The sequence below is a fragment of the Serinus canaria genome, chromosome 14, assembly GCF_022539315.1.
Source record: "Serinus canaria isolate serCan28SL12 chromosome 14, serCan2020, whole genome shotgun sequence".
NCBI classification, from domain to species: domain Eukaryota; kingdom Metazoa; phylum Chordata; class Aves; order Passeriformes; family Fringillidae; genus Serinus; species Serinus canaria.
The window spans coordinates 1,952,616-1,965,731 of NC_066328.1; the positions used below are offsets into that span (position 1 = coordinate 1,952,616).

The 13,116-nt window shown below is 46.4% G+C and overlaps 1 protein-coding gene across 1 annotated transcript in view; it reads right to left on the reverse strand.

Moving 5' to 3' along the window:
* The window catches only part of DNAAF8 (dynein axonemal assembly factor 8), a 92,143-nt gene that overhangs the window by 18,419 nt on the left and 60,608 nt on the right, over positions 1-13,116 (reverse strand). Inside the window, exons 20-24 of the mRNA XM_050980275.1 lie at positions 12,630-12,824; positions 11,102-11,428; positions 9,328-9,402; positions 7,369-7,422; positions 5,311-5,480 (exon numbers count right to left, since the gene is read on the reverse strand). Of these exons, the coding sequence (XP_050836232.1) occupies positions 5,311-5,480; positions 7,369-7,422; positions 9,328-9,402; positions 11,102-11,428; positions 12,630-12,824 (821 nt within the window). The remainder of the gene's footprint in view (positions 1-5,310; positions 5,481-7,368; positions 7,423-9,327; positions 9,403-11,101; positions 11,429-12,629; positions 12,825-13,116) is intronic.

Consider the following 13,116-nt stretch of genomic DNA (forward strand, 5'->3'; position numbering starts at 1 on the left):
AGAGGAAATGACAAGAAGCAACCACTGCACTGGTGAGGAGAGGCTGCTCTGAGGGCTGGGGACAGACAGACTGACAGCTCTGGGACAGGCAGCAGAGCTGGGCCAGGTGGGTGGCAGAGCTCTCTGGCCTTGTTGCCTGCTTTAATCAAGGAAAACCTTGGGAAGGCAGGCTGGCTGCAGATGGCTGGGCTGGGCACGAGGTCAGGGTGCCCACAGCAGCTGCAGCTCTGCCTCCTCCTGCTCCTCCAGCTGAATTACAGGGCAGGAGCATCCAGTTCTGCCTCTTCCTGCCCTTCCAGCTGAATAATGTCACAGGAACATCCAGCTGTGCCTCCTCCTGCCCCCCCATCCGAACAAGGTGGCAGGAACATCCAGCTGTGCCTCCCTGCACCCCACAGAGCAGCAGCCAGGCCTGGATGTTCTCTCCAGTTTAGAAAACAAGGGCATTTCCAGCTCCCTGCCAGAATCAACCCATGGCTATTTGGTTTTTTTTTTGTTGTTGTTTTTTTTTCCCAGTTTTTGAGGAAATAAAAACAAGAGGGGGAAAAACACCATTTGATTCAGCTGAATCACGTCATTCACAGAGGTTTTAATTCCTCTGTTTATTAATCTTCTAAAAGCAGCAGAGGATAGCAATTCTCTAGATAAAACATTTCCAAAAGCAAATCCTATCATTTCATTTAAAAATATGGAGATAAAACACTTCAAGGCCTCTCTGCTTTTCTATCACGTGCCATTCAGTGCCTTTGACCCAAATCTTCTCTCACTCTCTGCCTCCTAAATTGCATCTCTGAGAAGTAGGTTATGAATTGACAGCCATGGGCTCAAGCCTGACATTCCCCCCTCCATTTGCAAAGGCAAAATATTTCATGAGAAAATCCCTCTGTGCTTCAATTGGTGAGGTATTCAGGGGTTGGGTTGGGTGTGTTTGTCAGTGCTCCTGCCCCCTGGCACAGGGTCACAGCTGTCACTCAGGGGCTCTCTGGTGACAGCAGCTCTGCTTGCAGGAGGATGAAGAATTTCAGCTTGTCACAGTGCACTGAGAAATGGTGACATTCATTCAATTCTGTATAATACAAAATAATCCCTTCCTGCTTGAAAATTTTTGTTAGTTAAAAAAATGGATTTAATCCACTTTTCTATGGGTTTTCTCTTTGGCAATGAAAAACTAGTGATATTTTTCATGACAACTTTCAAAAGGACTGATAAAACATATCAATATTCACCCAGGTTGGAAACAGCTGCAAAGAAAACACTCAGTTTCTGTCAAACAGACCAGAATAAATGAAAGTATTTTTTTCCAGAGCTTCTAACCAGTGATTTTAGATCTAAATAAGAAAACTCTTTTGGTTGCTCCCCAGGAAATCCACGGACTTGTGGTTGAAGAGAATGTTGTTTCTAATGGTCACTGATGGTGCCAGGGAGCTTCTGGCAGCTCCTCTCACTCCTCACACCACTCCAGACTCTGCCAGCCCAGCACTGCCTTCACTCCCTCCATTCCCATCCTGCTCCACATCCCCGTGCAGCTGCCTGGAATTCAGGGAGGTTTCCTTGAGAGGAGGAAGTTCCAGCTGTGCCCTGGCTCGGGAGGAGCGAGGGGATGAAAGAGCAGAGGAATTACCTGGCTGCATTTACTGCTGGAAGCACAGGGTGGGGCTGGAGAGAACCCTGGAGTTCCTGAGTCCAGTCCCTGCTGCTGCAGGCAAGCACACCAGGGAATCCCCTGGGGTTGCTGGAAGTCTGGTCAGAGAGAGAGTCAGATAAACTTTCCTAGGCCTTGTCCTGGGGGAGCTTGAGAAAGCCCAGAGAAAAAATTAAAATTATCCTTAATCTTTGCAGCTGGTGTTTTGAAGGTGTTGTTTCTTGTAAGATGTTTACAGGGAGGGTGCTGTTGCTAATTAGCCAATGATGTGGAGGTGTTGATGAGGACCAGTCAGGTCCAGCTGTATCCTAACTGTATAAAAATAATGTGGTGTATAATAAACTGGGCGTTTGCCTTCTGAGACCTTGGAGTCTGTATGTTGCTTTATTCACCTGTCCTCAATACAACAGCAACCATCCCCCACAGCAAGATCAGGCCCCAGTGGAAAAATAAAGCCCAAACTGCCAATGTGCAGAGGCTGGATCTGCTGGATGAGCCCTGAAGGGAGGGAGATCCAGCAGAACCCTCTGGGAACAGGCACTCCTCACTGGCTGAGCACCACCAGGTCAGGCTGAGAGCTGGGGAGACCATGTCAGCTCTATTTACATGACCTTTATTTTCTATGAACATTATTAAACTGCAGATAAAACATCTTGTTGTGGCTCCTCTGATTTGATAACCTCAGCAAAGAGCAGAGCGGGTGTTTTTTCTCATGCTCCAAAGGCCACATGCTTCTCTGAGCTCAGGGGGGCTGTTTCAGTTGGAAAAGCAATCATGGAGCTGAGCTGGTGCTGCCAAGGATATTTGTCAAGTGTATGTAAATAATACATTAGAGAGGAAAAGGAGATGTGAGGTTGTCTTGCTTGCAGTGAATAAACCCAGATTTGCTCTCAAAACACAACAAACCAGCACTTGGGTGTTCTCTAGAGATGGATTTTGGAGCATGCTCCAGGGGAAGTGAGAACAAGCTCTGGACAGAACTTCTAGCAGGGACAGACACACTGGCTCCATCTTCCTCAGCAGCACATTTCATCATTTCATCAGTCCATATCAAAATCTCCAAGGGTGTCAGGGGATAGTGCCAGGCTCTTTCCAGCAGTGCCCAGTGACAGGATGAGCAGTAATGGCCAGAAACTAAAAGAGGAGAAATTCCACCTCCACCTGAGGAAAAGCTTCCCTCCATGGAGGGTGGCAGAGCTGTGGAACAATCACCCAGGGAGGGCTTGGAGTCTCCCTCTCTGGAGACATCCCAAACCCCTGTGGATCCAGGGATCCTGTCCTGGCAGGGGGTGGGGCTGGGTGATCTCCAGAGGTCACTTCCAAACCTAGCTGGGATTATCCCACCTGGGATTCTGTGACCTGCTAAATGTCAGCAATTTGCTCCCATTTTAGGAGCCTCATTTGAAGCCCACCATTGCACCCCTCTGTGCCACAGGCTGAGGAGCAGATCCATCATGAACATTCCTCCCATCCAAAAGCTGCACATGGAATTTAGCTGGGAAAACCAGCCCTGCCTCCATGGCTGCCATTGAGCCACTTATCCACTGGATTTTGTAAATAACCCAGTCCCTGGAGCCTGCTGAGGCTTTTTCCAAATCTCCCTACTTATCTTGGGAGCTCAGCCTTTCCCAGCCCTCCCCAATGTGAGCCATTCCTGCTGCTCTGAAAAGGAGCAGGGGCCCCTGGACAGCAGAAAGCATTTCCCACTGCCTGCTCCCCTTCAGCAAAGGCAGACTGTTCTCTCTGCTTCCTCACTTTCAAACCCTGCTTTTGTCCTCATGAACAGTCTGTAATTTTTATCCTCATTAGTCACCAGCTCTTCAAGGCAACAGAATCAATGCTCCACAGCTGCTCTGGTGTGTTGGAGAAATCCAAAACCAAGGGAATTTTCAGGAAACAACCTCTCCTCACATTTACCCCTCAGGCATCTGCATTGCTTCCTGAGGATATTTGAGGTTTTTAAGATGTTTTCTGTTTCAGATGATCAAAAAGGCATTTTGTCTTCAGCTCTGTGATTAAATAACATTGGGAAGCACATGCCCATCAACCCTAATGGCCACTGTATCCCTCTTGCCAGTGTAAATATTTCAAACCCAGATGCCTGTGCTCACTGCTACCATGCAGAAGGTATTAATTGTTCCAGAGCACTGCCTGGGCATGTGCCTGTTTTCTTCTGGAAGTCTCTACCAAGAATTTCTAGGAGACAATGTTCTAAACTTTCCAAACTTAACCCAAGTGCAATATCAATTATAAATGTTTGGTTTTTATAAAGTCAAGTGGTTAAAGGTCTTAAGGAAAGCAATCAAATAACACAGATTGTTTTTCCCTAAGGGAAGTAAAAAATAATAATCCAACTCCTCTCAAATGGCCAGATTTCAGTTCCCTGGCTGTCACAGTATCCTTACAATCAGAGTACATCAGGTTGAGGAAAGAAAAGGTTTCTAATGCTATGAAAGAGCAGAAACAAACATCTATTTTTAGCTAATCAACCCCAGAATGCCCTAAGATTTAAGAACCCTCTTTATTGCCTATTAGACACGAGCAAGGGCAATTTCCTCTCCTTGCAGGGGATTTTTACAGCCTGGCTCCCAGGTTCAGCTGTGTCTGCAATGCAATCTCAGGTAACAGCACCCCAGAGATGTGCATTCCCTGGCAGGCAGGAGGCTGTCCCAGCTTTAACCACATGGAATAAAGCCAGGCACACGTGCTCCCTGGATGTGCCCTACCTGGAATGACCTGGGGCAAGGAACAGAGTGTTGGGAAGGATGAAAGTTTGACAAGAAAGTCTCACAGATGTGTGTGCTTGGCAGAAAGATTTTTAAATGTAGAATCTGAAGAAGGAATAGAGATGGAAGCAAGTTTTGATATAGAAGAAAAGAATTGCTGAGCCAGTCTGAGTGGATAACCAAGGAGCAAAGGGTGTGTGAGTTAAAGGGGTTTGTATGACTTAGAGCAAAGGATAAATCCTCCCCAAACAAGATGTTTTTACCAAGCAGAAGGAAAGCACAGGCAAACAAGCCTGCTGATGTGGAAGTAGAAAAAAAGTCTTAGAAATTTCTACTGTAAGAAAACTGAATAACAACTTCTAGCTTAAACTGTAATGTACTGACTGTGGGTGATTGGAGAATGGTTACATGAATATGGGAATTAGAGTAGTTATGACAGGCTATAGGTAATAGTTCAGGGATAGATTGGTTCTACTGTGTTAAGGTGCTCAGCAAAGAAAAGTATAGAATGCATTGTAACCAAAACCAAAGGGTCTCCAGGGCTGCCTGCAGCTGGAGCTGACAGCTGTGGGCACAGCTCTGTCACCCACAGCCCTGGACTGCTGGAACAGCTTGGATACAATAAACTGCATTCTGGAGAGCCCCTGGAGTCCTGCATCTCTCACTCAGGCTCTTACAACAGAGGACACCTGTTTGGCAGAACTGAACAGACTCCTGAGGGGTCTGTCCTGCCCACATCCTCCCCTAAGTTTCGTTTGGGAGAAGCCAGGGCTGTCCTTATGGCCTGGGATAAAAGCAGCCCCAGCTCCCTCTGTGCTGATGAGGGGCAGATCTGATTACAGCTCTGAAATCCCGTCTGGGGATTGCTGGGCTTTTCAGCAATGGATTATCCACAGCTCATCCCTTTCCTCCCCACGCAGAGGGGCCATTCCCTTCACCGACCTGCTGGAGCTCACGGGGCAGGAGAGAGGCAGCAGCAGCCGCTCCCAGCTCCAGGTGCTTCATCCCGACCACGCAGAACTTCTCCCGGTGCAGATCCCGCAGGATCCCGGGCAGCCCCCGGCTCCACACCCCGGGTTTGATGAGCAGCACCGTGCAGAGAACCTGTGCCCCTGCAAGGAACACAGAGGGGTTTGTTTACTGCCCTGGGCACGGGAAACCCGGCAGGAAGTGCACAAAAATGTCAAAAAACGAGTGCATAAAAACCCTGGGCATATAGGATCATTTATTGATTTGAGTTCGCTTTGTTGGGTTTTCAGATTAAAAATCTCTCTGAAACATCCAAGCTTGGAGGTTTCTCTATCAAGGAAATCTGCTCCAGGTCCTAAAAGTTCTTGTGGCAGCTCTGTCGGATAAGACTGAAACCTTTATATTACAGATTAATGTTTTAAGAGAGATAAAATATTCCTTTTTACATTTTTCATGTGAACTGTGGTGATTATGTGATGTGATCCTTGAGCAGCTCTTACATTCTTACTCTGGTGTTCTGTAGATTTTAGAGCTCTGTTTCAGAGAGGCACTGACAACCCTGACAGGTCCCAATTAATGTCATAAACCAATAATTAATTGAATTGTCTTTAAGAAAATTGACATTCCAGAAAAAACTTTCTGCTTCTAACGCAGCTCTCCCAGCAGAGCTGCCAGGAAGGTGCAGCACTACGAGGAGCAGAAAACAAACCAGACAAGGAAGCTTTGCTGTCTGATGAAAATGGATTTAAAGGCAGAAAATACATAAATTCCATTTTTAAATGACAGCATTTTCAAATTTTTAGTCTTGCTAAAATACTTGCTACCAAGAGCATAGTTAATATTTTATCCTTATAACATCTTTTGGAGATTTATTGGCAAGTGCAGTGTCAGAACCAGCCAGTGAGGCCCAGGAACTGCTGGTGCTGAACCACATCCATCAGCACGAGCACAGGGGAACATCCTACAGGCTGCTAAAACTGATCCAAGCTGATCTGTTTGGGGACAAAACATGTCATTTTCTGTTTCTGTACACCCCAGTCCTAATTACACAGCTGTCAATGCAGCAAAGCATCAACAAGGCTACCTCCAACTCAATGCTGTTATTTCCAGGTGACAAGCAGGACATGGCACAGAAACACCGGATCAAAAATAAAACCCAAGGTGATTTCCTCCCCATTTGATACAGAAATTTAACCCTTGTGCTGCAGGGAGCCCTCCTGTTACAGATGTGCTGTTTTCCTCACAGCATTCCTGAACAGAAAGGTTCCATAGCAACAGCCTGGAAGTGCAGGGAGCTGCTGGGCTCCACCTCAGCAACCTCAGCCCTGTGTGTTATGTAAGCACCCAGTGGCCTCCAGATGTTTTCCTCACCATCTGCTAAGTTTTTGGGCAGATATTCTCATTCTTCTGCTGTGTGAGTCACTACCTGCTGCATATTTAGGGACTTTGGACACTTCAGGAGGATTGCCAGCTTGGTTTGGTCAGACACCTTGCCACCCAGAGCTGGCTTTCTCTCCTCAGCAATTACAAGTAACAAGAACTAGAGAAAATACCACTAATTACCAATGGAACAATCTCTGCTGATCATGAATTAGCAGAGGGACCTGTTTGGCAATGTTCAAACCTGTCTGATTTCCAGTTCTGGCTGCTCAGAGCCTTTCCTGGTCTTCATTACATTTCTCTACTTTGTAATATTTTTAGATCCATTCCTCACAACCCTTCCCTTTTTGCCTCCCCCAAAAAATTATTACATAGGTATTGATTTCATAGTCTAACAGTGAAAATAGAGTTTAGTTTATATGCTGTTTATAGATAATAGTTCAGATAGGGGGGACTTCAAATAAGTGGGAACTCAAGACAAGCAGGTAGCACATCTCCTGGCATGCTGGAGAGTGTGCATCAGGCTGGATTCCAGCCTAAGGAAAATGTTGGTATCATCCTTTTTTTGCTTATTTTGGGTTAGTACATCCAGATTATTTGGTTCCACCAAGTCCTTGTCAAAGGACATCTTTCCATTTGCTCTTCTCTCACCTGCCTGCAGGAAGGAAAACAGGGATTCTGCTCGGCACCTCCAGCTCTCACCCACTACAGGAGAGAAGCAGATTTGAGTGAGTTTGGTGTGTTCTGAGACAATCTGAGACCTGTGCTATCATCTCTACATAAAGCAGCCAATATCACACACTGATATTTCAGGGTGTTACACTTGGACATGAATGGATTGATTTCAGATGTCCTGGAACACCCCGGGAGGGGTCACACTTCCCCCTTCTCTGGTAATCCCAGGAGCACAGGCTGAGCAGGACTGCAGGTCCTAAATTGCTGAGTTTTCAGGGGTTCCTGGGATGAGGTGAGAGATGAGGAATCTGACTCCATGTTCTCAGAAGGCTGATTTATTGTTTTATGTACTCATATTATATTAAAGAATGCTGTACTAAAACTATACTAAAGAAAAAGGATACAGACAGAAGGTTAAACAAGAATAATGAAAAACCCATGACTGACTCCTCAGAGTCCAACAGAGCTGGCTGTGATTGCTCATTAAGTTAAACCATTCACATGAAACCAATCAAACAGTGACCAGTTGGTAAACAATCTCCAGACCACATTCCAAAGCAGCAAACACAGGAGAAGCAATCAGATAATTATTGTTTTCATTTTTCTATGAGACTTCTCAGCTTCCCAGGAGAAGAAATCCTGGCAAAGGGATTTTTCAGAAAATATGACAGTGACACTAAATCATGTTGGCCCTTGGTTACCTTTTCTGGGATTTCAGGGAGGGTTGACAGTGGTTTTAAACCTATCTGTGCTCCTAATATTGCACAGTCAGCTCAGATGCTGCCCCGTTTCTGGTGTTTTGTTTGATGTTCTCTCAGAAACAAAGAGGGGCTGTGGATCCTGAGTGCTGCTGATAAAACCTCCCTGGCACTTCCCCAGCCAGCCAGGAGTGGCTGCTCCAGGGGCTCTCCAGGAGAGCAGAGCAGGATGAAAGGAGTCTGGGGAATCAAAACTTAGGACAAAAGCCAACAGAGAAATGTTCCCTTCAGTCTAATGTAAAACCTGCAGTGACCTGGAGAGGAGCAAAATCAAGGCACTTCAGGCACATCAGAATTGAGAGGTTATCAAGATCTAGGGCACAGTGAGGGGAATCCTGCATCAGATTGATAAAAGGACTTTCTTTTCCAGTGACCGGCAAGTTCAGCCACTGTGACATGCAAGGTAGAGAAGAAAAAACTAAAATCTGTTTGTCAAAACAGAATTACCTGGTTTTTTTTTTTTTTCTTTTTTGGTATTACTGTCCAAAATCCATGTCTATCTGCTTTCCAGATAGTTATGTATCTGGAAGGTATTTAGCCAAAGAGGTTTTTTTACTTTTCTAATGAGCCCTCTTTCTCTTTCCACATGTTTGTTGCAATAACAAGAGCACAAATAACAGGTGGAGCCAGCCCTAGGGTCCTTGTCTTGTCTCATAACTTTTAAGTTCATCCTCCCAGCACCAGCTTTTTTCCTTCATGCTGGGGTTATCTGAAAGGACTTTCAGGAGCTGTGAATCCCATGGTGACCTGGGCAGCACTGGGATGTAAGTCACAGAGACATAGGAAATGCACCTTCTGCTCTGATTTTGTCTCTCTAAAACATCATGAAAATCATCATTTCTGGGATCTACACCTGAAAAAGGCTACTAAAGAGCTGACATTCATTACTTTTCCAGCTGACTTTGTACACCATCCCTCAGCAGGTAGTTCTCAGGACTGTGGAGAGGAAATGATGTGACAACACTCACACCTTCCCCCAGCACCAGGGGGACCCAGCTGGCCTTTCCTCCCCAGCTGCCTGGGATTAGGATGTCTAACCAAAGGTTTACTAATCCCACTTCAATGGCTCTGACAGAGGACACACAGTTTTCTTCAATCTATTTAAGAGTCTAAAATAACTTGGGGTTTTTTTGTTTTTTTGGTTTTTTTTTTTTTTCAAGAGGCAACTGGTGCTTACCTGTGGTCTTCCCTTCAGTCCTGGAGCTCCTGCCAGGTGGTGGCAGGAATTTCCCAGCAGGGCGGTGTTCTGCATCTGGAGAGGGAAGGACTGGTATTTTTATGGATTCAGGAAGGGAAACCTTCAACGTCTGGGGCAGGACGGTGACAAAAGTAATTTTATTTAGCAGGGCAGATGCTCAACCTGCTATAAAATATTGAAGAGCTGTTCTTGAGCACGGAGGTCTCTCCATTTCTCCCACAACAATAAAAAACACAAGGAAAAAATGGAATTACCTTATAAAAGAGACAGTGCAGGATGCTGAAGTTTGGCCTCAACTGTGCTGCTTTGTTCCTCACAGTGGCTTTGGTGCAAAAGGCTGGCACTGCCATTACAACCTCCCTCAACAAAGTGAGCTTACAGCTCTGCTTTCCTCTTGTCCTGCCTTTCCATCTCAAGATAACTTTAATTGAGGGCTGCAGTGCATGAACTCTTTAGAGTTTTAGACACCACTTTGGGATGTCTGATGCCTTCTCTTCTGAAGGCTCCTCTGCTTGCTCACCAGTCTCACAGAGGACACCCCCATAGTTCACTGACAAATCAAACTTGTTGTGAGCCTAAACCCAGGATCTTTTCCCAGACAAATCCTTCTTCATGGCATTCAGCAAAGCAAATTTGTTACTGCACACTACACAGGCACTGTGGGTTTGACACAAGAGGCTAAGTTTGTGTTGATGACAAAGGACTTTTCTTCCCCAAGGAAAGATAAAGGAAGGGCTGTAAATTCAAAGCACGAATGCACTTATGGGACTGCATCACTCCCCTTCAGCTGAAACATGGTGTTACCACAATCTTTGATTTCTCTCTGCCTCTGAGTAATCATAAAATCCCACAATGGCTTGGGTTGGAAGAGACCATCTTGTTCCAGCTCTCTGCCAGAAACTGTCAGGGCTCAGAACTGTTTCTCTCTGGGTGAGAGGAGTCAGGCAACCCCAATTCTTCTCTGAATATTTCACATGAAAAGAAAACAGTGGGAGCTTGTAGTCTGCTGCTCTAAACCATCCAGTATCAATAACCCCACGGTCTGCACAGTGATTTAGTTTTAAGAGGCATGGCTATACATTTCCTGCTACAGGAGGAAACTATCAAATTTACTGTGCTGAAAGATCGATGCTGGCACACATCACTGAACTCTGAGAAGCTTTTGACAGCAAAGGTCTCCATTCCTCTCTTCATGCTCCTCCAGGATAAAAAGAAATTCTCAAGAAATCTGTTTTCTTACAGACTGGTCACACCTTCAATCTCCTTGAGCACAGGGCAAGGCTGGGGCATCAAGCTGAAAGTCTGGTACCACAATTAGGACCCACATTTGGGTGTGAGACCTCTTGGGCTCTGTTCTTCAGTTTCTCTCACAGAAAGGGTTTAAAATGCATGGTATTAATTACTGATCTTGCCAATTGCTCTGATATCTTATTAGTACTTATGGAGTACCTCAAGATCATCAGAAAGGGCACCAGGCCAGGCACAGCCACATTAATTACATAAGCCACCTTGTAGGTGACCTCGGCTGGCTCCTGCTGGGTTCATTGCCTCATCTTAATTCAGCCAAGCACAGAATTTACCCCCCCATTACTACATTATCCTGGGCCTGAGAAAACAGAATTTACCCCCACATTACTACATTTTCCTGTGCCTGAGAAAACCCCCAGCACTGGATTCCTTTGTCCAAGCTCAATCAATTCCCACACCCCCTATAGCTGAGGAGAACACAACCCCGTGTTAAAACGTGCCTTACCAGTTACCAAATCTGCCTCTGTGAAGAAGAGGATGGCTTGTCTGAAGGTCACCTCTGGGGTCAGGGCCATGAGTGCCTGTGGGAGGCTGTCACCCGTGCTGGGGCTGTCCCTGCCCCGTGTCCATCCCTGCAGGGCAGCTCCCAGGGCGCGGAAGGCATCGATGCCGCGGAGCGCGCACACCAGCACAGGGCTGGACATCAGCGTGCCCAGGCTGCTCTGCCAGTGAGTGTCCCCAGCCTCAAAAGGGGTCATCTCCCTGGCCTGGCACCCACTCAGATGGGGCAGCCACTTCAGGCCCAGCAGCTCAAGTCCTGAATCAGGCTCTGCTGCAAGTCAAGAAAAATGTTTTTAGCACCAGGCAGCAGCTTGTGTTTTGTACAAGTTGTGCTTTCTTTTGGACACAAACGTTTTATTTCACATGGATTTTTTCCCTGCACAAGTTCCAATGCTGTTCTGATTTCTGTTTCATCCAGAATGGACTGTAATGCAAATATAGGAATATACTGGGAAAACCCACGAGACGCAAATTCTAAGAAATGCCATTACAGTGAAAAACAAAAAAAGGGCTATCTGGGAAATCAACAGGGAGCCACAGGGAGCAAGTGCCATGATTTGATTAGAGAGCACAGCTAATGGAGGAGGGTTGAAAGGGAATCTCTGAGAGTACACTGATAACAATGTGGCTTGGCACAGCATAATCCATAATTATGGATCCTTTAGCACCTCTTATAACACTTTAAGCAATGTTTAGCAGAATAGCAAACTACAGCAGAATGCTGACTTGTCTCTAAAGTAGTTTCAATGTTGTCAGGGTTGTAAAGTTGTCTTCTGACTATGTAGGAAGGTATTTAGGGCTCAATCCACGAGTGCTGGAAGTTTCTGTTGGCTCAGATCTCAGATACAGAACTTCACAGGATTTTAAGCAGTATTTCAACACAGTTTTGGGAGAGTCAGATACGACACAGTGTAAGACAGGCAGACTTGAGCCCTTTGTGCCTACAGCTCCTGTGTTATTACACTTCAGTGCAACCTGCACATGAAATTACATAAAACCCTGTCCTGCCTAGGGCCTGACAGCCCTTTTCATGCACATGTGAGCAGCCAGTGTGGGGACAGCCTCGCTGCTCCTCCCGCGGGGGAACCGGAGCGTGAGGCCAGGAGGGGCCTTGGTTCTGCTCACCAGGGCTGTCACTGCACAGAGCAGAGCCTGTGACTGCCAAATTCCTGTCCCACTTCCAGCCCAGCCTTACCTCCCCGTGCTCAGGGAGGGACACAATGCTCTGTGTTACATAAAAGCTCTGCAAGCCCAAGCACTACTTGGAACTCATTTGATGCTCTCTGTAGCAAATTATGCCCACCTGAGCTGTTTGTGACTGCCCATAACAAACCAAGAGAAATTCTTCAGCTCTTGGGGGGGTAACAAAGTAACCCTTCTTCCTGAGGCCCCTTCACCACATTTTCCATGATGTTCCTGTTGTGCTAAAAAGAGCCACTCAGGATAGCCCAAGGTCTCCAGAGCTGGGTTACCTGCACTCTGAGACTGATCCCTGAGGGGGGGCAGCAGGATCTGCTGGAGGAGCTCTCCAGCACTCTTCAGAGCCTGCATCCCCACCAGTGTCAGCATCACCACTTGCTCCATGCCGGGCTCAGCAGCGAAAGCTCGGTGGCACAGGAAATCCAGAGGGATGGGATGGGGCTCAGGCACCGTGCTGAGGTTTCCTCCTGCCCAGGGAGAGCACCAAAACAAAACTGTTACCCCGTGAAAACACAGCTCAGGCTTTCTGCTGTGAAGGAATTGTATAAATCCCAACCAGCATTTCACTGTCTCCTCACACTGCAGCTCAGGAAAATCCTCCTGAAGGAGGAATATTAACACAGCAAAGCCCCTCTAATTAGTCCCAGTCCTTCCCTGGAATTACATTTTGCCGTGTAAAGCAAATCCATTCCTTGTAGTTTTGATATCCTTATTCACACCATTAGGCAGAGCTGATAGATCTATACCAAAATGATTTAA